The following is a 25611-nucleotide window of genomic DNA, read 5'->3' as shown; positions in this document are numbered from 1 at the left end:
AAATATTTATTTGGAATGCAATACAATTAATCCAATGAATACACCTCTTATATTTGCAGGTTTTTTTACTGGAAGGATGTAACCTATACGATTTATGAAGTCTTCGAATACTCTATTCAATTCAGTTCAATTTATTAATTAAATGCCATCACAATAGCATCTTCATTATTTGTCAATAATTTGTCTGTTTTTCAGTGCATGAGAGTGGTACCAAGGGTAAAAACCAAGTCTGTTATCCATATTCCAAGTGCAATTGTCATAACAACATAAAACAATTAATTGGTTTCTATGTTAAGAATAACATTGAATTAATGAAAAAATTCCAGGTAAAGACAAAGGCCCGATAGTTTCAAATATCTCTGTTGGCAGCTACCGAACATGTTCTACACTACATGTGATTATGCTACTGTTGATATTTACCATACAGACTGTGCCAGTCTGGAGTCAAAGATAAATTGTATCTTATCTCCCTCTAAGTGTGAGTGTGTGTATGTGTGTGTGTGTGTGCATGTGTGTGTGTACATGTGTGTGTATGTGTTTTATACGTGTGTGTTAGAGAGTAGTATGTGTGTGTGTGTGCGTGTGTGTGTGTGTGAGTGAGTGTGTGTGTGTGTGTGTGTGTGTGCTGCAGAGGAGGAGTTCACTCACCTGCGGAGGATATCAGAAGTGCGGAGGGGTACTAAGGGGACTTTGCAATGCAAATGTGAGGTAATTACCAGCCATCATACAAGAGAAGGCAAGCATAGGGAGAGAGAGAGAGAGAGAGAGAGAGAGAGAAGGCAGGGGCAAATACGTGTGAAAGGTAGTGCATTCACTAGCCTGTCGATGCCAGGTGATGTGGGTGGGGAGACCTGTGAGAGAGCAGGAGATGGGCGCCACATAAAGAAGAGACAAGAGGGTGAAATGCATTTTGTTTCGCACTTTTCTACGATGACCTCACCCAGGGCTCCCCCAGGCTTGTCCAGGGACCTGTTCACACCATGATCACAGATGTGTGTGTGTGAGTGTGTGTGAGTATATGTGCATGTGTAAGTGTATGTGTGTGTGTGTGTGTGTGTGTGTGTGTGTGTGTGTGTGTGTGTGTATGTGTATATATGTGCACGTGTATGTATGTGTGTGTGTGTGAGTAAGTGTGTGTGTGTGTGTGTGCGTGTGCGTGTGTGTAGGTGTGTATGTGAGTGTGTGTAGGTGTATGTGTGTATGTGTGTGTGTGTGTGTGATAGTCAGGGACTGTGAGGCCTGCCCGGCTGGCTCTCATCACCATATGGAAAGTAGGTTTGTTTAGTGAATCATCTCGGCTCAGATAGACAGTGGGAGTAAGCCAGAGTGCGGCGTAAAACCCCTGGGACGCCAGCGACTGCTTTCTTGACACGTTCCACTTTCTGATTTATATGTTTAAAAAAAAAACTGTGCCATTTTTTTGTGTGTGGCGTGGAAATATGATTAGGGCTATTTAAATGTGGGCTATTAGATGGAATTCTTTGAAGTAGTAGGGCGTTAGGTAAGATGGAGGTTAGATGGGGGGATTTCCAGGCACTCGACGTGGAGGTTGATCAGAATCCCCGTGCCTGAGTGAGTGATCAACAGGGAAGAGCTGTCAGAAATGATTAGGGTAAAAAGACAAAAAAATGTGAGTGCATGTGAGTGTTTGGGTGTGCATATATAGGTGTGTGCCTGTGTGTGTGTGGGGGGGGGAGTGGATGTTTGTATGCGTGTGTGCTTGTGCATATATGACTGTTTGTATGTGTCTGTGTGTGCGTGTGTGCATGTGTGTGTGTGTGTGCATATGACTGTCTTGTAAGTCTTTGTTTGTATGTGTATATATGTGTGTGTGTGTGTGTGTGTGTGTGTGTGTGTGTGTGTGTGTGTGTGTGTGTGTGTGTGTGAATCAGTGGAAGCATGTCCTGACAGCAGGTGAACAGAACAGAAGGCAACTGCTCTGATGATGAACTCCTTTGTTTTACTCACGTCCCCCACCGTACCCCCCCCCCCCCCCCCCCCCCCACCTCCCCTCCCCCTCCCCCGTCCCATCTCTGTCTGATAGGAGGCACTCCTTATGGAGCCCCGCGCTGGCATGATTTATCATTTTAATTAGAGCTCTCAACGGAGGGAGACCTAAAAAAGCCACAATTATGCCAGAGACACCGGAGCACCAAACACGGGGCTGCGCACTGCAAGTTATTTTGTATTGTTTTCTCCCCTTATTATTTAAAGCGTTCATCAGAAGTGGTCATGAAGCTAGGGTGCAAGACCTGGGAAGTTTGGTTATACTTGTTCAGTAACCTCTGGGTTAGAGGAAACACAAACACACACACACACACACACACACACACACACACACAAAGACAAATAACAAAGCTCCATTTATATGACCTTGTTGCTATTTTGTGTATCAAGTGGTGGTACCATGAAATGTTAAAATGTTTACAAGGAGCAACGACAATTACTGAGAAAGCTCAAAGTGAGGTTCAGACACATCTGACCTTGTTTGTGCTACAGTTCACTCTAGTTGTGTAGGTAAAGGTTAGAACGGCTTAGAGTTTCCATCGCCTTCTACTACACACAAGTGCACCGGCGCAAGGGAAACAGAAGGTACCAAGTACTAGCTCACAGTCAGTTAAACGAGGTCTTAAAAGACAAGCATGTTGACAAGTTTATTTTTAGATAAATGGTGTGTTCAGTGACTCTAGAGGTCATAGTGTCAGCAGGCTAGTCTGCTTGTCTCCACCAGTGGCACCTCCTCTACTCCACCATCTCTCCCCAATCCCATTTGGAGATTATCTGGTCAGCCTCTTAGCTCGTTAGCCAGGGTTAGCAGGTAAAAACGTGAACGAGCAGTGAACACACACACACACACACACACACACACACACACACATACACTCACACTGTCTCACACACACACCACACACACACACACACACACACACACACACACACACACACACACACACACACACACATACACTCTCCCTGTCCCTCTTCATCGCTTGCCTCCCTCCCTCCGCCCTGCACTGGGCAGGCCTGCTGGCCTGTTCCAAGAGTGCTGTGGTTAAGCCAGTCTTGCCCTACATACAGCAGGCAGATTACACTGTGTTTTTAATCCCGCAGTCATCCCGGGCATGAGCCACCACATCCGAAACCTCACTCTCGAGTCTCACTCAATCCCCCACACCCCACACCCCCCCACATCCATCCCCATCCATCTTTAAGGCCTCACTGCCCTCCCACATCCCCCCCGCCCCGTAACTATTCTCCCATCCTCCACCCTACCACCTGGTAGCCCTCCACCCCCCCTGACCCCCCCAGTCCAGTGCCGATATGCTGGTCCCAGCACTTAAACCCTTTCCTGGGACATGGGTCCGGAGATTAGGGTTAATCTGGACCTGGTGCTGCTGGTTGCAACCCACTCCCTCCCCCCGGAGGAAAGAGGCTTTGGGCGAAATCCTTTTTGGTTTGCCCTGCTCTCATGCAGCACCAGGCCACTGTTCTAAGCTGGCCGTGAAGGTGATATTTCTGTTGTTTTTGTTTTGTTTTGTTAACAAGGTCCACAAGGATCAATTTATTCACAAAACATTGTATAAACATTCCTATAAGCCTAAAAAATCCTAAAAACTATTTTTGTTGCTACGACACGGGATGGTGTGTGTAAGTGTTAATATGTGTGTGAGTGTGAGCGAGAGTTTGCGTGTGTTTCTGTGTGTCTGTGTGTCTGTGTGCTTCTACTTCAGTGTTCATACAAACACTCAATTACATCTCAGAAACCCATCACACTGTGCAAAACCTCCCATCACACATGCTATCTTTACTCATCCTTGGCTACACTCATTCTATCCCGCGTCATACATGCTTTTCATTTGTAATGCTTGTCATCAAACATAACATTGCAAAACGCCGACCCCATTTCACATACTTCCTGCACAGAGGTCACTGAGTGGCTTGGCATTGTACTGGCGATGTGACGGATGGTAGGACCCTCCATTCTCCCTACCGCTCTCTCTGTCTGTGCCTACTGCCCCTCAGGACCTGTCAGGCACGAATGGGGCTGAATGAGCATCTCTATGCCTCCACCATCACAATGTACTCGGCACAAAGCCAGGAGAAGAGAGAAGAGAGAAGAGAGAAGAGAAGGGAGGAGAGAAGGGACACACAGAACCACAGGCCTTTACACTTTGGTCTCTCAAGCACTGAGATTCGGGCAGAGAAATGGCAAATTCAGCCCAGAGCATGTGCAGCTCCTGCTTGGGCTGAAAGCCTGAGAGAGCCATTCCAAATGGAGCAGCATAACGTGACGGTGGTGGGGTGGGGAGGTCGGGGGGAGGAAGAGGAGGAAGAGGAGGAGGAGGAGGACCAGATATAGGCCAGTGTTTAAGTGCTCTATGCTTCAGGAGAAGAAAGAAATATCCTTGAGCATAGTACAGAGATAGTGTGGTCTGCTGGAGTAAGAAAAGGGAAAAGAGATTTTGTATGCACTGGTGGGGGGTGGGTGAGTAAGAGAGATCCCCGTCCAGATTGTTCTCTGTCAGATGCCATAAATACACTTATAACTGGCATGAATTGAACGGATTTGGTTATTTAGGTGTGGGCAATAATATTCAGTAGATTAAATAATAATCGCAAGGGGGGGGGCGGGGGGGTGGGATTTATTGTGTCATTTAAAATCAGAGCTGGTGCTTGAACAAATATCCAAGAGGAGCATGAAGCTTATAATAGGGGGACACCAGATTACTGGCAACGTATGGTCACACTGAAAGTGTCATCATTCGGTGGTGTGCTCCCCGGGAGATTTCTTTTTAAAAAAGAAATCTCACCAAATAGTGCATGCACATTTCTGCCCTATAATAATCAGACCAAAAACACAGGGGGGAACACACATTTGCTCTGCTCTGAGAAGCTGAAAGAGTAGGCGAGGCTCACACCGTTGAGCTCAAAATTATTTTTTTATGTTTTAGTCTTGTAAAAACCAAGCCCAAGGATTGAATGTGAGGAAGGAAAATATGGTAAAACCAAGCATAAGGATTTAACATGAGGAAGGAAAGTATGATAAAACTAAGCGATGGCATGGGTGCAGTCAGTGCAGTGTTACTTGCATTAGTCATTTCATGGTCACGAGCAGCCCTGCCAAAGCCTGGCCCGCGATTGGCTCCCCTTGACACGGACTCTGTTTAAAATGGTTTTACTAGTCATATTTCCACACTTTATCTTGTAATTTTATCAGTAGTCAGTGTATGGGAACAAAAAAGCTTAGCTACATGACACACTTAAACGATCACTTAAATACATCATCCATTAAATAAACCACATTTACATGTCCCTCTATATGAAGTCACACAATATATGGCATCTCAGAAATCCACTGGCAAAAAGCACCTTAAAGGAGCTGTCAGTTAAGAAATTGTAAATTAACAAGGCTGCAAAATCAATGGAGCTCGACTTATCGCTTCTGTCAGTGGATACTGTATATCTATTTTGGATGCTGTGAAATGTCTATGATGTAAATTAAAAAATGTAACAACAAACAAAGGATTATTAATTGGCAAAACATGTATGCACAGTATCAGAAATTGTATTTGATCTTCTACCAGATATCATATAGAACAGGGATTTTGCCCCACTGATTTAGTCAAAGCATATCTAGAGTTGTCCTCATTGTGAACAGCCCATGGTTTGAATGCTGCCATGGATGCATTTTTCTTCCGAGTACAAGAGATTTCAGTGAAATGCCACAGCATTGTCTTTTCCAATTTCGTTTTGACGTGGGCTTGCTTGAATTAGTGACTGCCTGTGCCTGCGTGGATTTGCCCCCATTCCTCCAAGCTAAGACAGATGCATAATTTTTTAACATAGACAAAAAAAAAATGGTGCAATAGAGGAAGTGGGTCAGCGAGTGATTTGCTTAAAGATGGGAGGGGGGAATCTGGGTCATGCTGAATGTGGAGGCTGCAGGGGAGGGGGGGGGGTGTTTTTGGGAGCTGTGATGTGTGCCTAACTGCAACACTACACAGTGCAACGCGGTAAAGGACTGTGTGCCCCCTCACAACCTGAACGTGAGAGTGCAGCAGAGCATCACACACATCACGTGCACGCACACATTTACACACACACACACACACACACACACACACACACACACACACACACACACACACACACACACACACATTAATATGCACACACACACACACACACACACACACACACACACACATAAACACACACACACACACACACACACACACACACACACACACACATGCATCCACCATTCCATCTCCCTCTGGTATTCCCTTTTTTACCTCCATCATTGGGATGGCGGCCCCATACAGATAAAGTGCTTAGTGTGTATATGGAGCATCCATCACATCTGACCGTGTCCCTTCGCCATGTGAGTTCAGTGCAGATGTGCACCATGCACCCAGTGACCTTGCTCATGATCAGCTCCCATACTGCTCTGTAGGGGATGTGGGGAGCAACCAATGAGAAGCAACCAAATGGCCAGTAAAAACCAATAAGAAACAACCAAACCAGTGAAGAGCCAATGAGAAACAATCACACCAGTGAATCACCAATGGGAAGACATAAGAACATCACCCTCAGGACCTACTCAGGGAAGGATTTAGGTTATGCAGTCATACATGTATGCTACTAGTTTCTTCAATAAATGCAATTTTTTCAAACAGTCTCTCAATAAGTGAAATATTATTCTGCTAGTTAACAGAAACTCAGTTCAATAATCTCTCTCTCTCTCTCTTTCTCTCTCTCTCTCTCTCTCTCTCACACAGACACATGTACGCACTTTCACTGTGCGTAGGAGACTATGGTCGTACTATTGATAGATGTATGAAACAGATTTTTGGTTTAGAGGTTATATTGTGTGTGTGAGACAGAGAGTGTGTGTGGCATCGATCAGCTGGCAGTGATCTGAGCATCTGCCTTCCACCCTACAAGCAGCAATAAAATAGCCGTGTCCAATGTGCCAGTGACAAAATGATGAGGAGCTTTTCGTCATAAACAAATATGCCTCTAGATTTTAAACATAGATGAAAATCTGAAGGCACTATTCAAATGTAAGGGTTTCCCATTATTCTGTATTCAATATTCTATGTTTAGTTTTTTGCATACGACTATGAAAGCACTGACGGCAAACATCAAGACCCCGCATAGCAACCAGCTCCCTGAGCAAGTTCTGATTCTGACGTGGCACAAAATCATCTGCTGTATGTGGGCTGGCATTCCATTATCTTCACAAGTCAGAAAACACTCAGTTCCACATATTGTAAATTCATGCCTGAATAAAGGTTTGCACCATGTTCATGTATTCAATAGCTTCCTGAAGTTCAGAGATTAGTTTTGGCTAATAGATAGTGTTATGGCTCATAGATGTGGTTTGATTTGTATAGAATGGATGTATAGGTGGCTGGAGGCACATGCGTGTGTGTGTGTGTGCCCTGATTTCTGCTCGTTTGTGTGTGTATTTATTTACAATCATGTGTGAACAGTTGTTGATATAAACCACATGTGTGATCTTACTGAGCTGCTGATCCATGTTTGAATGTTACTGTCAGAGGGATGTTGCATACACCACACACACACACACACACACACACACACACACACACACACACACACATGCACACATGCATACACGCACGCACACATGCATACACGCACGTTCACATGCATACACACACACACGCGCGCACACACACACGCACACACGCACACACACACTGCACACACGCACGCACGCACACACACACACACACACACACACACACACACCCACACGCACACACACACACACACACAAATACACATAAACACGCAGAGTTAAAAACATGGATGGATGTTCGACTGATTAATTTGATAAAAAGATTGAAGTAAATTTGAAAACATAACAAAGTAAGAGCAAAAAGCGAACGTAAAGAGGCAGCCCAATATGATGTTTAATAAATGAGCTGAGCCGGAGCGCCGTTCCGGAGCTGGAGCTAAAGCTGGAGATGGCCGCCCTGCTACTGGTGCAGTATTGCTCTAGAGTTGCTTCTCAGACCCCTGAGGCAGACACAGAGCTGCAGTATTTGTCAGGGACAGGGTTCAGAGAGAAAGCAGGATTTCCTATACAGTCCTCCACGGTAAACTCTCACAGAAATATTTAAACCCTCCTTTTTGTGCCTTTTTGATATAGGCACATTTTTGGCGTTGTGTCTTTAAATAGAATAAAGGAATAGACAGTTGTGAATTTTCTAATCTCATGATCTATTTTAAATCTACAGTGACAACAACATTTGAAAATGATTTGTTCAGATTAGACAGTGAATGTAATGCAGCCATAAACTTAAAATAACACTGAACTTTTACAGCTACATCCTGTATGTCTAGATATAACCACAGTGACCGGCCTTTGAATGGTCAAATCCCTAGCCAGATGGTAAAATTTCAGTTCATGGGAATTGCTAACCCTTTTTAAAAAGCTGACACTGGGTGAATAAATATCTGGTAACACACAGCACAGTATCGTCTTCAGCGCTACACGAACACACAGGCCAGCAAATGCGAGCGAACGCTTGTCATTTCTAACGAGGCAGTAATCCAGCTCAAACGCTTCCCATTCACTAATCTCCCCCATCAGATTACATGTGCCACGGAGAATGTCTGTGCATTGCAACACAGAAAGAGACGCCATAAATTCACTGTGCGCTATCAGCAAATCGTGTGATTCAAATTCAGTGATTCAGATTCAGACAGGCAGAGTTAAGTTTGCCATATTTATTTGATCAAAAATGTGCACCAAATTTGTTTCAAACGAAGTGAAGAAGCTTTTATTAATTTAATTTAATTTAAAAACAAATGTGCCTGTAGACCTCAAACAAGGATTAAAAAAATCTGAAGGGAAAATTTAAATTGGGGTTATTTCAATATTTTATATTCATTATTCTGTGTTTAGTGTTTGCTGTTTCAGGCATTTTATGACCATTGTATGTCCCTAAACACTGCAAACCAATGACTAAAAAACCCTGCGACTTCGAATCAAGACAGGACGCCCAGGGATATTGGGAAACAGCTTTCGACTGCTCCTTCAGAATGACATCATTATTGTAGGCCAAGAAATGTTCCAATTTTCAACAAAACAAAACAGCCATTTCACATTTATTTCACAAATACTTCACATTAACAAAAATCTGTTGTAGTGATGCATCAACGTCCTTTTGCCATGTGTTGTGGGGCCTGAGTCAGGTATTGTGTTTAAACACTGAAGTGTTCATATATGCATGGAGGGGAAGCAAGAGAGAATTGGCTCAAGTTTGATGAGAGGTGGGGGGGAAGGGAAAAGAAGGGAATAAGGGGGAGGGGACGCGTGTCGTCCGACCAGACCGCCACATCACAGAAGCCCCCCTCTCCTCCTCTCCTCCCCATGCACCGGATCAGCTGATTGCTCTGAATGATGGAGCGGGCCAGGTTCAAAGGTCAACCCCCACATTGTCAAAAGCTCCCCCGCCTCCTCTTAAGAGACGCATGCATTAATATACGTTTATCAACGCTGCCAGCCTGCAACGCACAATCCCGCTGCATTCACGTGCAATGTCTGTGTATGGGTTGTGTGTGTGTAGGTCTGTGTGCGTATGGGTGTGTGTAAGTGTGGAAATGTGTGTGCACGCATGGGTCTGTGTGTATGTGTGTGAATCCTCACAGCCATGTATGTATGTGCATGCATCCGTGTCTCTGTGTGTGTGTGTGTGTGTGTGTGCGCATCCTGGGCGGAGGGGTCTCCCCTCCCCCCTTTGCTTACCCCCTGCCTGTGTAATCCCGGCCAGCTGGCCCCGTTGGCTAATCTCCCTGCACAGATCAGCTGGGCTACGCATCCAGGACAGCACAGGCCAAATAGGGGTGGGACAGCGAGTGTGTGTGTGTGTGTGTGTGTGTGTGTAAGTGTGTGCGCGCGCGCATACGTGTGTGCGAGGTGAAGGGTGGGGGTGGTGTTAGAACAGAGAGCATAAATTGAAGCGGGAGCATGTGCATCGCGCAGTGTGTCTCTGTGTGTGAGCGTGAATGCGTGCATGCGTGCGTGCGTGTGTGTATGTCTGTGTATGTGTCACCTTCATTCTCTCCTCTGGATCGCTATACATATATACCTCTCTTATATATGTATACTCACATCATGGGCTCTTTTTCCTTCTCCTATTTTTCCCCAAAACAGCTGGATTATTTAGCACTGTTTTAGGGGTGGGGTTAGGAACAGAAATTCTGCTTTTTTTGGGGGCGGTATTGATTGAAATACCCCCATCTCCCTTTCCTCTTCCTCTTCCTCTCTCCTCTCGCACTGCATGCGTGGCGCCTACCTACCTATTTCCCATTCTGTAAGACCTCTCCATCCCTAACCTTCCAGTCTTTGTGCATCCCTGCGTTTCCTCTCCTCTTCCCCAGGAGGAGTCTGGGATAGGGTGGCAGGCTTCCACTAGGACCCCCCTGCTCGGAGGAAGGAGAAAAGGGTCAACAACAGAAGATTCCCAAGGAGATCCGGGAATTACAATTATTTCTTATTTTCTTGGTTCTCTCTCTCACTAATGCAAGGATTTCACTGGACTGTGCCTACGCACAGTTCATCGCGGGTTTGTCGTTAGTGCTTTTAAAACAGGCATGAGGTCAATAGGAGAACAGGTTTTGAGGGAAGTAATTTGCTGCTGATGCGACACATCTCGGATGTAGGATCATCTTGGTGTGTTTACATGTAGCTGATCTTATCTTACCGGGAGATATTTTTATGTATCAAACAGCAGATTGAGGTTCTGACTGTGCTGGTGTTTTGGCTTGTGTGATTTTTTTCTCTCTTCAGACTGGTTTTGAACTACCATTCGCTGTACATGTTTGTGAGAGATAGAGAGGACTGAGGAGAGAGAGAGAGGGCGAGAGAGAGAGAGGCTGTACTGAGAGATGCGAGAAGTGGGGGAGGGAGAGAGATAGAGAGAGAGGGAGCAAGAGAGAGAAAGAGGGAGCAAGAGAGAGAGAGAGAGAGAGATAGCGACATAGCTAACTGATATGCAGACACGCTAGCGTTTGGCTTTGATGTTCCAGTGGACTTTCACATGGAGAGAGATGCACGCACTGTATCAAAAGGCAGAGAGGTCCAGTGGAGGGGAGGCACAGAGCTGGGCATCTTTATGTAAGCTTCTCACACAGCTCATGCTATCATCCTTTGTTTCGCTACCAGCAAGAAGCTCTGCAGGAATGAACCACTGTAGCTACCAGGTACCAAGGCTATTCTCATCCTAGTGCAACAAAAGGCACTTCATCTCTCTCTCTCTCTCTCTCTCTCTCTCTCTCTCTCTCTCTCTCTCTCTCTGCCTTGTTTTCTCTGCTTCTCTTCACTGCATTTGCTCATAGGTATGTGGATTTGTTTACAGGGGGAAATAAGGATGTGCTCAGGACTCGAGGTCTTTGCTGCAGTAGGCTTTATTTACATAGATGGGGATTGGGGTTGGCAGTACCTTCCGGTTAGTGCATGCGTGTGAATGTAGGACATGCAGTGGCGGAGCAATTGCATCTGTGACAGGGGTAAGGTTGCATGAAATGCTATTTGTTTTGGAGGCTGCTTTAAAAGAGAGAGCTATATGCCATGCGTTCATACATGCAAGCCTGCATGCATGCCTGCATACACAGACATATACATGTCCAATACATGTACAATGCATGTGTAGCGGGAAAGGGAGAGGCGCAGAAAAATACCCAGTAGGAAAGCGATGTATATGTATCCACACTTTGTTTGTTTGTTTGTAAGTGTGTGTGTGTGTGTGTGTGTGTGAGTAGGTGTGTGAGTGTGTGTGTGTGTGTGTGTCTATGTGAGACTGTGAAGACATGCGAGGACCGCAGAACAGCAGCAGAACCGAACGGAGGATAACAGGTGAGAAGGACAGAAGGACAGGAACAGTCACCCCACCAGATGACAGCATTAGAAACACACACACACACACACACACACACAGGAAGGATCAGTATGTAGACTGAAATGTGTGAAGCAACGCAACCTGAGCATAGGGGAGAGTGAGGTAAATACTGACAGAAGAAGAAACCGAGAAAGAGAGAGCAAAGGAGAGAGGAAAATGTACTGGAGAAGTGGAGAAGCGAAGCTTGGAACTTGGTTTGAGCTCTTTGTGTTCACAGTGGACCTTGATTTAATTTAAATACAATTAAGGCACGCGGTGAATGCCAAGAGAGCAGCTATGAGCATCATACCAGCACCCGACGTGGACGGATCACCTGGACTTCCTTGTCAGGAAAGTGGCTCTGCTTACAGTGGACTGGGTCAACCAACCATGTGGCAGGATATTTTGGTGGTGCTGATAAAATCAAAGGATTGTGTGTATGCAGATGACCTCTCTAGCGGAAAGACACACACACACACACACACACACACACACACAGTGTCCTACTCAGTTCTGATCTTTTCTGTGAATATCATTTTAGTCCTCAACAGCTTACCTTCTCAGGCTGAAATGAAACATTTTGGGTTTTGAATAAAATATTTTCTATGACACACCCGTCGGCATTGCAGCATTATGTACTAGCAAGAAAAAACACATGTCTGTCCCAACTCATACATTCCCCTGTTGCCGTCAAAGTAAGTTTATTTATAATGGCAAGATTTCATCTGCTCATATTTCAAACGTGGAACAAACGTAGGTGTTACAATTGGTATAAGAGGACCGTGAAGGAGTTGGTTTTCCGAGGAGCTGTTCGCAATGCATTGGTAAAGCATATGGCCTACATCGATAATGAAACCAAAAAGTGTATAACACTGTGCTATATTCTTTGAACAAATTTCAATTCGGGGTATATGTTTAGATGTATTTTGCTTTTAAATATATATTTCATCACGCAAACATCAAACTGCGTTGCAGAGGTTGCGGTTTGACCTACATTCCTGCAGCACAGCACCTCATCTTTGCAAGGCTTGTAAACTAGGATATGACAACATAATTCTATCTTCATGGCTTAATAATTGTGATGGTTTTTCTACATTAATAATAAGCTAAAACGACCGATTTTACGGCTTATGTATACATATAACGGACTTCCCAGGCCTCTCAGATCCCTTTGCCATTGTGTAGGCTAGTAATATGTTGCAACACTGAAATACCCAAAACTTTGATTTTAACAGTTACAACATTTCACTGAAATCAAACGTGACCTTGTTGGTTTAATGTAGCCTAAAATAGACCCGGGCAATCCTTACATTCGACATCACGCTTGCTACATTTAACATTCGAAATTATGGGAAATATTTAAGGAAAATATGTCCCTTTTTTTGTCTGATACATACGTTAGGAAAGGCCAAAGATATGCTTGTTTCTCATTATTATATGTGCACTAAAAGCCGAACAAGTGAGAAATAAAATGCGCCGGGCGGCCGTCGTCACTATGACCCTTCCAAATCCTGTGACCTTTTTAGGCGAACAAATAACTAAAGGGATAAATGCATATGAATCACTAACAATGACACTCCGTTCATTTAGACCCCGGAGACCGTGACATTAAATTCAGGCTCTAAGCATTAGGACATTAGGCTACATTTCTGCCCATGTCCCTGTTAGGACAATATAACGACAGATCCGCTGAGCACAAAGACACGTTGGTATGGCTTGGTGCGGAAAACTGCTTGCATTAAATTCAACCAGCAATTTTCTGTTCCCTAAAACGATTTCAATTTTTGGCAAAAGCGCTAGCTGTTATTTAAAAACTGGAAATTACTGTTGTAGTCAAAAAATGAATCAGTTACTATTTTGACCAGGCCTACTTCTAAAATGTTCCTGTCTGTTTCACCAGTCTATAATACATTCCATCCCCAAACGTATGCTTGTTAACAACAGTAGGTCTTCGTATTTCTTTCGAAAACGACATTAAAGACAATGTAGGCTATTGATTTTATAAACATGGACAATTCCAGTAGTTTTAGTACCTAGGTCTTAAAAATATTTACTGTGAGGGATAGGAAACGTGGAGTGTGTAGGAAAACAATTAGTCTTACATTTAACTAAGAGAGTGCCATAAACGGTGCCTATGTCTACACGATGCGCAATTGGATTTAGCCTGTTTTAAAAAGACCAGCGAGCAAACAAATATGACGCTTGTTCCGAAAACGAAATCAACCTAGCAAACCGTTATGAATTCGTTATGGAAATACGGCTCGGGTGAGGCATGACCAAGCGGTACAAATGGAAGACGAAGATAGATGCGTTTATGGTAATGGACAGCGCTTGCAGTAGCTGCATGGCGCATTTTAAATCGGCATGTCAACCGACTGACGGGGGCGGAATTAGGCCAGTCGGCAAATTGCCTGTCCCAATTCAACAGCGTGATCAGAGCTTTTGTTGGGTTACCAACCGTTTCCTGCGTTGAGATAATGTCTGTCGTCGGCATAATCATATACGAATCAATAAAGAGCTTTTATCTGTGGGCAAAACCGGTCAGCAACAACCTAGGCCACGATCGGATAGGCCTCGCTCTCTCCTTACAGAAGAGAAAAGTGAGGCTCTTAAGTATTTGATCGGTGATTCTGGTTTGTAAGCCATTGCATAACGCCCTACATAGATGTTTTTCAGGATTTTCAATACATTATTTTTCAAATCATGAGTAAATTTCTCTGAACACAGAACATGCTTCACTGCAAGATGAACATTCAGTTTTAACCTTGCATCAGGACTTAACCTTGTTTTGCAAAAATTCCTCAGATCAGGTATTACCATATTCCTTAGCGAAGAGAAATGTGCCTGCCGTGTATGTGTTTAGGCTATATATGGGATATGGGAATCACATAATGAAAAAGACTGATAGTAAGCCATATTAAGCTATGAGTGGTTCCGAAAAGGCAGTCTATTTTGATACAGGCCGATCCCGAATAAGTTGGGCTTCATAGTAGTAGTGATCTTTTATGAAACAAAAATATTGTAAGCATCATCTAAGACAATATAGAGAGGCGTCTCAAACAAACTGCAAACCCAAAATCCACCCCCATCCAAGAGCTGACATTACGACTAAAGCTGTACAAGACCACCGAATCTGCCTTTTATGCACACACACACACACTTTGTTAATGTGCTCTGGGATGTAAGTGTGATCCCCCTTCCTCCATTTCATTTGGGTCTCCCATGAGACAAAAGGGTCCCAGGAGACTCACAGATACGGGTCGGGGGGTGGGTTGTCTCTGCAGACTACGGCACGTGCCGCCTCACACCCCCCTATGCGTGTGCACACACACATACACACCCCAATCCTGAAACCTGCGAGAGAGAGCACTCTCTGCCATTGTGTAGGACGGTTGCAAATGATGGCCATGTGTGACCCTGGCTGACATCAGACACACACTGCTTATCATCACAAAAGTGAAGTGATGTTGCAGGCAACAAAGCCTTGATTTCGGGGCAAGAGAGGGTACGTTACCCATTTAGATTTTTTTGGTAAATATTCAAGCAACTGTCCATTTTAAACACCAAAACCCAAGGGCAAGTCCAATGGGCCTACTGATAAAAGTAGCCCTAACCGTGAAATTAGAAACACCATCATCCCCCTACTTCCTCCTTGATGCACATGGGGTATTAGCTGTTTTTTTATTATTATTTTTTTTGTAGAATTAAACACATTTCGTATATGCAAATGATCACGGACCTTTACACGGCGCCTTGCAAAACACTAATTGTCACCTATCAACAATAACGTGATTTTATTAGGATATGTCGCGCCCTGTCGGCCATACTTCGTCAACGCATTGACCTACCGCCATTTTCCTATCAAGATTCAACGGGCTAATGACACTGCGGGCGGACAAGCAAGTGACAAAGTTCTGTGGTCGACGTTGCTAAACTCCAAGAGAATATGACACCAAGCCGTGACGATCTAATTGACGTCTGTTGCTTCTCTAACTGAATAAAAAAAAAAACATAGGGTAGCGCATCATTTTTGGAAGCCCTGCACACACTTGTCAAAACAGAAGCCTCCTCTAATGTTCAAGCTAGTGACCAGTTCGTCATTTCTGTTTATTGCATTCAGATGCTTCACCATACTTGGAATTAAATTTACCCACCGCAAAAGGTCATCCACGTTCATTTAATTACTCCATCAAGTTGTGCAGAATTTGAGGTACAACCCACACTTCATTGAACTGGATTAGGTTTTTGAAAATACATTCTTGAAACAGGTCCTTTCATTGAATCCCACTGTTTTATTTGCAGTTCAAACATACCTAAGTAACCAGGCTTTGAAACCAGCATGCTTAGGGACATCTAGGACTAACCATAGGATGACAGAAGGCATATAATCTGACTAACAACCAAGTGATGGAACACAGTGTATAACCTGTGCATCGGGTGCGTCCATGAAAAAAAAAAAAAAAAAAACATCGCAAACTGCCTTTGCGTAGCATCTTTATTTTGGACACGGCAATATTGCCTATAAATTATCAACCTATGCACCGACAAGATACCACGGGGAAGGAGAGAGTAATGAAGGTTGAGAATGGTGGTTAGAAAGGTGAGCGTGAGACGACATGAAACGGGTGTAAAGAAGGTTAGCGAGTGTAGAACACAGACAGGGAGTTGTTATTGAATTATTACGCATTCATTTATTATTCAGAGTGAAACGAAAAACAAAAATGTAGTGCATGACGAGTACACAAACAAGGTGAATGCACACATACACACACACACGTTCTGCTGGGTATACACGTTTATTACGTTGAACTGATTAATAGAAAGAATCGGAGCAAGGCCCATCCCGATGCAGACTTAAGAAACGGAGGAGGAAAAACAAACAAAAAAAATGAAGGTAAAGAGCACCCCTAGCAACGATTTTAATTCCCCAAGAGACAGGAAATGGAAACTAAAAGTTCAGAGGACTGCCAACACGGCCCCTTTCGCTTACCATACAAATTAAACAATGACAATGACCAATGACAACTTAAATCTTTTGCTTTCGACCCATCCGTCCCACTCACCCAATTCCTTCTCTCTTCACACAAGATAAACTAAGGGCAATTCCTTCGCCTCGCCTTGTGACTTATGCAGGAACAAAATAAGGACAAAATAAAGTTACTTTTGAAAGATCACACTGTTCACGGTTATCGTTCAAATTACCCACGATGCAACATCCACTAAATGTGATGAGAAACCCAACTCTGCTTCCGGATTGGTTACTTCAATCTCCAATGGGGAGACGGTGGGGTTACAAAGAAATGACAATCTGTCCAATCAGAGGGGGGCAGTAGTGAGCCAACACTACACAACTCCTCTTTAGATCTGAGTGACACAGCCAACGTGTTGCCTTGCTTGGACTGTAAAAACTGAAGATGATTTCTTAAAAAACAAACAAAACAAAAAAACTGAAAAAAGCATAGGACAAAATAAACAGGAGGGTGAAAAGGGGTGGGACAAAAAGGAAAACACGAGGTTCACCTAAGGATCCTATAGAATTATTAAGTTGTTGAAGTCCTATGAATAATTGTTTCTCTTTTTCTTTTACTACAAGTTCCAAGTCTTTTAAGTCAACAGAAATCAAGAGTCTTCTTTTTTTTTTTTAAATCCTTGGGCGTTTCCCCCCTTAGACTTTGTGAAAAGATCTGGAGCAGACAGGAGAAAAGTAGGGCCATCACAGTCTTTTGCCCAAAATGGTGACTGTTACTTGACACGTCCTTGGCGATCCTATGAAGAAAACAAAACATAATTTTAAAATCGAACCTATCTGAGAAACTAAGACAACATTTCAGTCGTGGGTCGAAGTAACAGCATTGCAGCCTCACTGTCAACTGCGTGTACATTACTGCCTCATTTTTGGTTACAGGGATCCTGCCCAGTTTTACGGACAACTTTTTAAATCTTCAAAACCATGACTTTTCAAGGACTTTAATGAAATTTCCGTGACCATTTCCACAGTGTGAGCCTATCTATAAAAAGAAAATTAAACAACCACATTTTCCATTTCTTTTCTAATAGGCTAGTTAATAGGCATTACTGCAGAAATTCGCTTGTGAAATATTATCCACGAAAGAGTAAATGAACAGCTTATTTAATTAGACACACATACGACAAAATCATATGTGAGGACTTTTTCAAAACATCTACTGAATTTCATTTATTTTTCTGGGCTGGAAATGGGATTTTAAAATTCTATGTCTTGGAAAATTTCATTAGACGATTTTTTTTTCTTATATTTTAAAGCTTCTCTGCCTAATTATGACTTGCAATACACATTTCATACCCTAAGGTAGCCATAGTCTTGTGACAAAGCTGGAAATATGCATTTCCTCTATTTGCCTACCAAGTGACATGAAACGGAGCATTCAAAACCATGTTCCTTCTTCTCTAATGTAAACATCCTCTCTATTGTGAACTATAGCATAACTAAGCCTTTTGAACAGCCTTTCCTAAACTGACTGCTATATTGTGTCAGCGTCATTTATTTATTGTGTTTACCTGCATTCTGTAATGGGCCCTGTTGGCATTACTGGTGTAGGGGTCCCCACCCTGAACTTCCACCTGTAAACACACACAAAGGCCATTAGCACACATGGGAACTCACATTCATAATGTATGAGGCAGAAATAAAATAAAAAGCATCTTATCAATGCGAGTCATAATACTTCTACTGCTCAGATGACCGATACCACATTACTATGAACTTGTTGTCTTTTGAAAACCTTTCCTTTATGTTTATCTTTGTCTTCCACCACACTTAAAAAAATAAGTAAATAACCTTTGCCTTCAGTTGCACAGGGTAACAGCATCTTATATACTGCGTGCAATAAATACAAAATATATTTAATTTAAATAATAATGGTCGTCATATCACCATCAGTCCTGCCTAGCGGATCGACACACCAATTCAGAAACACTGCTCCTGTGCTACACACCGACTACCACGAGGCCATTTAAACTACTGGCTACTAGTGACAGCATAGCCTCATACAAAGACCAGAAACACGTCTTGGCACATTGCCCCCACCCCCCAAGACACTAAAATCAGAACAAAAATGAACACTGCAAATATGTGTGCAATTCATGGTTTTGCACTGACTTGAACAAGGATTGGTGGTACTTTTCCTTTAAGTATGGAAGACTACAGGCTCAATTGGCAATCTTCCGTGTTAAGAAAATTATGCTGTGCTTTTGAGATGCACCCTATTTCCCATTGTAAATAATGGATGGGTGCAGCCTTTGAACATTCAAATGTGGATACAAAACAATGTGTAACATAAGCTCTCATTGACTTCAATAGCAAAGTGGATCATGTGTCACAACACCCCACCAACCACATGAAAAGGTGAGCACAAATGACTCAGCCCAACAGCCCCCCCTTCAGTGAGGAACCAGAACTACAACTGCATACATCTAGCAACAGAAATGGCTGGCAATTTCACTAAACACACACACACACACACCTTTTCAGTGGTATGCTTATAGCAGAAGGAGAGCTGTACACCAGGAGCACATTTTTAGCTATATCTTTTCAGGCTCATTCATATTCTGCTCAGACCTCTAATTCAGTCTTTTAAAAAAAAGAAAGTTTCAAAGAAACCTGCTAATTCAAGGACTTTCTGTGAAGTGTCAAATAAATGGACTTTGAACTGGATTGAACATCGTGCCAGAGCTGACATCAAAAGAGCTAAACCTTCTCCAACTAAATAAAATATGGACATGATGCTAGTCAAAGTAGAGCCTGAGCAGTGAATAGAATATTACTACTCCATCTTTTGCATCACGACGTGCTGTGAGCATTTGTTTGTTGTTTATAGTCTAACAATGTTTATAGTTGCCTTTAATGAAAATAAAAACACTTTTTTTTGGGAGAACCACTACATCACTAAGGGAGTGTGCGAGACACAAAGCAACCGTCTCCAACAATTAGGTTCATATTCAAACAAGTCTGACTTCTTTCTGAAGGACAAACAGAGGCCAAAAGCAAATACATTTCTGGCAGGTATGGAGTAGAACAGGCTCCAAATGCTTTACTCGCAGCATCACATGATGACCCATTTGTTAGTTTGAAAATGGACAAAGTACACGCACAACCAAGTACGGACTGGCATCAGAACAGACCATCATCCCCCACGTTATTTAGAAACAAATTCGTATTAGTATTTAAACAAAGTGCACCGTGAGTTTTTATACAAATTTCTCTACACATATATGCAAGTAGAGCTGCTGTAATGGTGCAACCTCAATTATTTTCTCCAAACAAGCAGAATATTTATCTACGTTCATGGTTCAGACAGAACAAAACAACCCTCCTCATTCATGACCAGCAGGTCATCATCTCCACGGACACAGACACAGTAACCTTTAACCTCAACTCCTCATTTTATTTTCCCAGGCTGCAGGTGGTTACCTTTTTCACACTCTCCTCTTCCTCCTGACGCTTCTCGTAGTGCGAGAAGTCGTCGAAGATAGAGGTGGTGTGCTTGTAACCCGCGATGATCTTTAGGACCTGCCGTGCCTTGTCCAGAGGCACCTCCTGTGTGTCCCGAGAGTTGGTCACCGGCTTGTTCTCGTTGTTCTCCAGGCGGATATGCCGCAGCTGGCTGTTAGGAACGTCCTTGACGAAGATCCAGCGCACGTCAAAGCGGCCCTTCCACTTGTCCTGTGACCACACGCCGGCGCAGGTGTTGTAGTCCACGGGCGAGCGCATCTCTGCCACGCCACAGAAGTGCCCACTGCCGTTGACGCTGAAGAGCAGGTAGAGCGGGCCCTTGGCGCCCAGTGAGCGGTACGCTGCATCCAGGCGCTTGTTGCCGTGCTCGGTGCTGCACCAAATGTTGTACTTAATGGAGCGGTGGATGTCGTCCTCCGAGTAGCTCTTGATGATGAACACACGGCCTTGCTTGGGGTTCCAGTCGAAGTCCTTGGGGTTGTAGTTGTTGACCAGGCGAAGCTTTTCCAGCACAGGGTGGGGTTCGGAGGGCATGCCAGGTATGCCGCCTGCTCCCGAGCTCGGCGGAGACTGACCCGGACCAGCGCCGTTGTCCCCAAACCCGTTGGCACGGTTACGAGGCGGCACCCAGCGGGTAGGTTGGGAAGATTGAGAGGCGGTAGGGGGCTGGGCGAGAGGCTGCTGGGGCACCATGGCCTGCTGCGGCTGCTGCCCGTTAGGGGGAAGATGGGGGACAAGATGGGAGGGGGGAGACACCAGCTGCCCGTTGCTCATTGGGAGCTGAGGAGCCCCCCCTGCAGTTGTGCCAGGCTGTGGTGAGGACTGATTGGGCGGCTGCCCATTGCTGGGGAAGGGGATCTGCTGCGGGGTGGATGCCTTAGGCATGGTCCCTTTGTTGTCCCAAGTGCCAATATCCATGTTGTGTTTAATGGGTGGAGGGGGTAGGTTTGTCCCGCCAAGGCCGCCCTTAGTTTTCAGCTTGGGTTGCGGCTTGGCCGGCTTGCTGGCAATGTCCGCCCATGAGGCTGGCTTGGCTGGGGCGATGGAGACCGGGGGCACGGTTGGGGGGCCCGACACCTGACCCATAGGTCCCCCCGGGAGACCTGAGCCCACCACTTTGGGCGCGATGTTGCCCCCACCGCCGATCTTAAGTTCAGCCATGCCCTGGTCCAAGTTGTTCATGCCCACGGCCTTGTTGAGTGGCTCGCTGGCGGCAAAAGGAGACTGTCCGTCGATCATGGCGCCCCCTAGCGAGCTGGGAGCATAGGCGTAGCTGCTGCTGTAGCCTGAGCTCTGAGTGGACTGTCCCTGAGAGCTGCTGCTGCCCCAGGCCGAGAAGTCGATGCCGCTGGGGAAGAAGTTGAAGCCGTGCTGCCCCAGGAACGGGTTGCTGCCCAGTGCCCCAGACTGGCCAAACATAGCGTCCGGGAGGAAGTGGTGCTCCCCGTTGCTGAGCTGTCCGTAAGAGGCCAGGTAAGGCATTGGGGGATCTCCACCGGTAGACCATGCCGCCTCGTTCAGGGAGTACGTGAATCCGATGGAGGGGCTATAGTAGCTGGGCATGTAGGAGTCCGACATGGCCGTGTAGGCATTGCTCTGCAGACAACAAGAACGAAGTGGTTACTATTTAGGGTCAGCAAAACTAGAAAAGGTATGCACATTCAACTCCTGTTGGGATCAGTGAGCAGCTGCACAGTACACACAAAAAGGATGAATGTCCACCTATGAAGCAAGGGTCAAAACACTTTGTTGGCACACTGTATCGTTTTGCTCCCAGAAGTGTGTAATATATTCATCCTCATCTTGGTTTACCAATTTGGGTCAACCACTTAAATCAAAGTTCATGTGGACAGTAACATATCTGAACAGAAAAGTTTACATGTCAGAGCAGGTCCTCACATCCCCTTCTGCATTGTGATCGTGGCAACAGAATCGTGACAAAAGGATGACATTCCTTCACAGGAGGAATACAGGGCCTTTTATACCCACTGTGGCCCATTTACTGGAGGACCCGCCCCCACTACCATGGTACGTCCAATAAAAGATTACCCTCATTACATCACAGTGAGTCTACCACACACTTAGTCATGAGCATCATGATGTACTGAGGAAAGTTACAGAATTTTACAAAATGTTACTAAGTTACTGTCTTGATGATATATGACTAAATTGACGCATGAAGAAAATTGTTTGTAAAATTCTAAAATAAAATGTTAACCGAAACACCTAATTATGGCCTTACTAATTAACACAATCAGACTCATTTTTGACATGTTCTCTTTCATAAGGAATTAACAGACATACCTGTCTGGTTTGAGTGTTCAGGTAAGGCTCGAACTCGTCATCATTTAACGTGTCCTTCTGTGTCACAGTCCCGTTTTGCACTGCGGGAAATTGAATAACAGGTAAGTAAGAACAAATATGCACAACATAACTACAAAGACTCAAGGTAAACACTTACGCTTCTGGTAAATATCTTATTGCGTCATATATATTTGGTAACGTTTTACCTTTCCCTAGGTACAAGAAGAATGTAGACTATCAACAAACCAAAAACCCCACACGCATAAAAAACAAACAAACATTCAACTAGTTCACTGAAACAGTGCAAGTGGCCATCGGTCCACGGTCCCTTGTATGTAGAAGTGCTGACGTAGCTGGCGCTACTTTCGTGGAATTATCTTGTACATTAACTTCAGTATTAAGTGCCTATCCGAAAGCAGACGGCGACTATTCATACGCGAAATATAATTTTATAGCACTATGAAAAAAAGACAGCCAATAGGGCCAGCATGATTTACGGTCAGTCAAGAGCACGCTGTTGGCATGCAGTGGTTGCGTCTTTCTCGGGCGCTGAACTATATTACAGTAACGTTAAACGTCAGTCGCGGTCTTAACTGAACATTCGATCGTGTTTTTACTGAAATATTTAACACGAATTGAACCGAGGCTTCACATGGTACACACAAATGAGATCCTCTCTACTCAACTATCACTTTGTAAAAAATGATCACAATGCCCTGACATCCGTCTCCAATTTCTCGTCCAGACTGAGCTAGCTTGCTAAGGAACATGCATCACCAAGTCCACTTCCTTAGATTTATCACGAAGCTATCGCTAGCAGAGTTAGCGAGCTAGCCCAACTTCATTGGCTTCCTGAAGCGTTTACATAAATAGCACGCCATTTCAAAGAATACAACGGGGACAATGTTCCCGTAGATCATTTAAATAAATTAAAATGCATATTCTGGTAGGTATCGCCGAGACAGTCTAAACCAATGTCTCAAAAAGAGCTTTACATAAAATGGGCCTTCGTTAGCTAGTGGTTATCATTGAACAGTGCAAGCAAAACCCAAACTAAGGTCTCCATCGCACACGGACAGATAAGTAGTGAGAAGAACTTGTCATAAAAACAAAACTTACCTTTATTTCCTTGGCCTTTCGGTCTCTGGATTGGGTCCAGGTGATTCATGAAGGTTTGAGTTATGAGAGGAAAAGAAGGAAAAATAAATAAAGAAATTTATATTCACCAGTCAGTCCTATAGCAGGTGGTCAGGCCTACTGCACTACACAGGGAGAGTCACTGCTGCTCTTGTGCTACCTAGCCAGCTAGCTAGCTACGTCTCGGTGGAATTTTTGGTCTCGTATTAGTTCAGAAAGTGCCTCTCTTTACCTGTTCAAGAAGGCTGCTGGCTGACATTTCTTTCTCCCTGGAGCCTGCGTATTTAAATTATTTTTTTAAATCAATGCGGCAGGGTTACGAAATGTCTATCTAAGAGTTAGCCAAGTGCCCTGTCTCTCTATAGAGCTTGGATTCTACACAATGGCGGGCTGCAGTTCCTTCGCTCTGAGAGCTTGGATGAGAGCGACTTATTTCAACATGGCCGAGCCGCCCAAGTATACGGAGAGCGAATTTATTTAGATCAATAAGCGCCACCTAGGGGATTGGAGGAACTAAGTGTTTTGACAAACCTTGGTACCTGTACCTGTTTAGTAAAGTGAATTATGATTTAAACAATTAAGTGTATTATACAATTTCTGTCTATAAGATGTGTAGACAGAAACTCTACAATAGAAGATAGACATCTACAAAATAAGAATGAATTGCATAAACCCTTGAATAAAAAGCCTGTACATAATCGCATACAGTGAGTATACAATAGGATAATTAATATATTCACTTATCATATACCTTAAGTCTTATCTATGAATTAATTTATTTAACCAGTTACTCGTATATTACTGAACTTCAGCAACAATATATTTTGTTATATAAACAATTATAGTTTGATGTTGTCAAGTGAAAGTGGTGTTATATATCAAACATGGTGAACCAGCTCAGCTTTCAGAACCCTGAACATGGATGGATTCCTTTGGTCTTTCATATTCATAAACCAAATGACATGTGTTAGGTTTTACATGTAATATTTTGTTGTCGAGTCAACCATTTTAGGTTTCGTTTTGTCTTTGGCAGTGGGTAGAGTAAACAAAAGCTGCACTCAAGTAAAATCTTTGTTACTTTATGATAAAAATGACTCAAGAAGAAGTAAAAGTACCCATCAAAATAATTACTTGAGTAAGAATAAAAGTGTACCTCATAAAATCAGTACTCAAGTAGTGAGTAACTTCAGATGATTATATATGTTTTACACCTATTAGGCATATGCATTACATTGAAATGTGGGGTTATGCTCAAAATATTAAATTTACAAATGCTCGTCTAATAAACACAACATAACACAGCCATCTGCACATTCAAGTAAATCACATTCTGAATAAACTGAATAAAAAAAATTATGACGAATGATGATAATGAAAATCAGTTATAGCCTGGAGGGCTGCTGCTGGCCATTTGGTACACTAAGCAAAATTGCTTTGGAGTGAGACCGCTACTTCATTTCATTAATCACAAAATTAATATAATATATAAATAATATAATCCAAAATCAAACAGGTCACTAAATGTAATGGCAGTTATACTCTCTAATCGTATTTGGTTCTTTGTGCACCCAAGTAAACAGGGTTCTCCTGGGCCTTACCATTTTAATTTCTACAGGTTTTTGTATTTGTCCACTAGAGGGTTCCATTGCCCATAATTCTTGTGCAAAGCTGGTCATCCAGCCATTGACCATAGAACAAGGATAATGGTAGAATGTAGGAATGGTAAGTTTAATATTATACTATCAGTTTAATATCAAGTTT

The 25611-nt window shown here is 43.7% G+C and overlaps 1 protein-coding gene across 1 annotated transcript; it reads right to left on the bottom strand.

Annotated features, from left to right (window-relative positions):
• Positions 1-16395: 16395 nt before the first annotated feature.
• On the bottom strand, positions 16396-24305 carry ythdf2 (YTH N(6)-methyladenosine RNA binding protein 2). The gene is made up of 6 exons (XM_012836801.2): positions 24083-24305; positions 23833-23857; positions 22714-22793; positions 20368-22005; positions 18456-18518; positions 16396-17684 (listed from the first exon to the last, which is right to left on the bottom strand). Exons 1-6 carry the CDS (start codon positions 24107-24109, stop codon positions 17661-17663), a joined length of 1857 nt encoding a protein of 618 aa, XP_012692255.1. The 5' UTR covers positions 24110-24305; the 3' UTR covers positions 16396-17660.
• Positions 24306-25611: the final 1306 nt, after the last annotated feature.

The sequence above is a fragment of the Clupea harengus genome, chromosome 14 (genome assembly GCF_900700415.2).
Source record: "Clupea harengus chromosome 14, Ch_v2.0.2, whole genome shotgun sequence".
NCBI classification, from domain to species: domain Eukaryota; kingdom Metazoa; phylum Chordata; class Actinopteri; order Clupeiformes; family Clupeidae; genus Clupea; species Clupea harengus.
The sequence above is the reverse complement of the archived record's forward strand: the minus strand, read 5'-3'. Positions and strand labels throughout refer to the sequence as shown.

Bases quoted from the DNA above. Each gene is read 5' to 3' on its own strand.
- ythdf2 (XM_012836801.2), bottom strand. From the start codon at position 24,109: ATGTCAGCCAGCAGCCTTCTTGAACAG. The intron at 22,794-23,832 runs GTAAGTTTTGTT...AATTTCCCGCAG, and splicing joins GAAAGGCCAAGGAAATAAAG to TGCAAAACGGGACTGTGACA. The intron at 18,519-20,367 runs GTAACCACCTGC...GTGTGTTTACAG, and splicing joins AAGAGGAGAGTGTGAAAAAG to GTGGAAGTTCAGGGTGGGGA.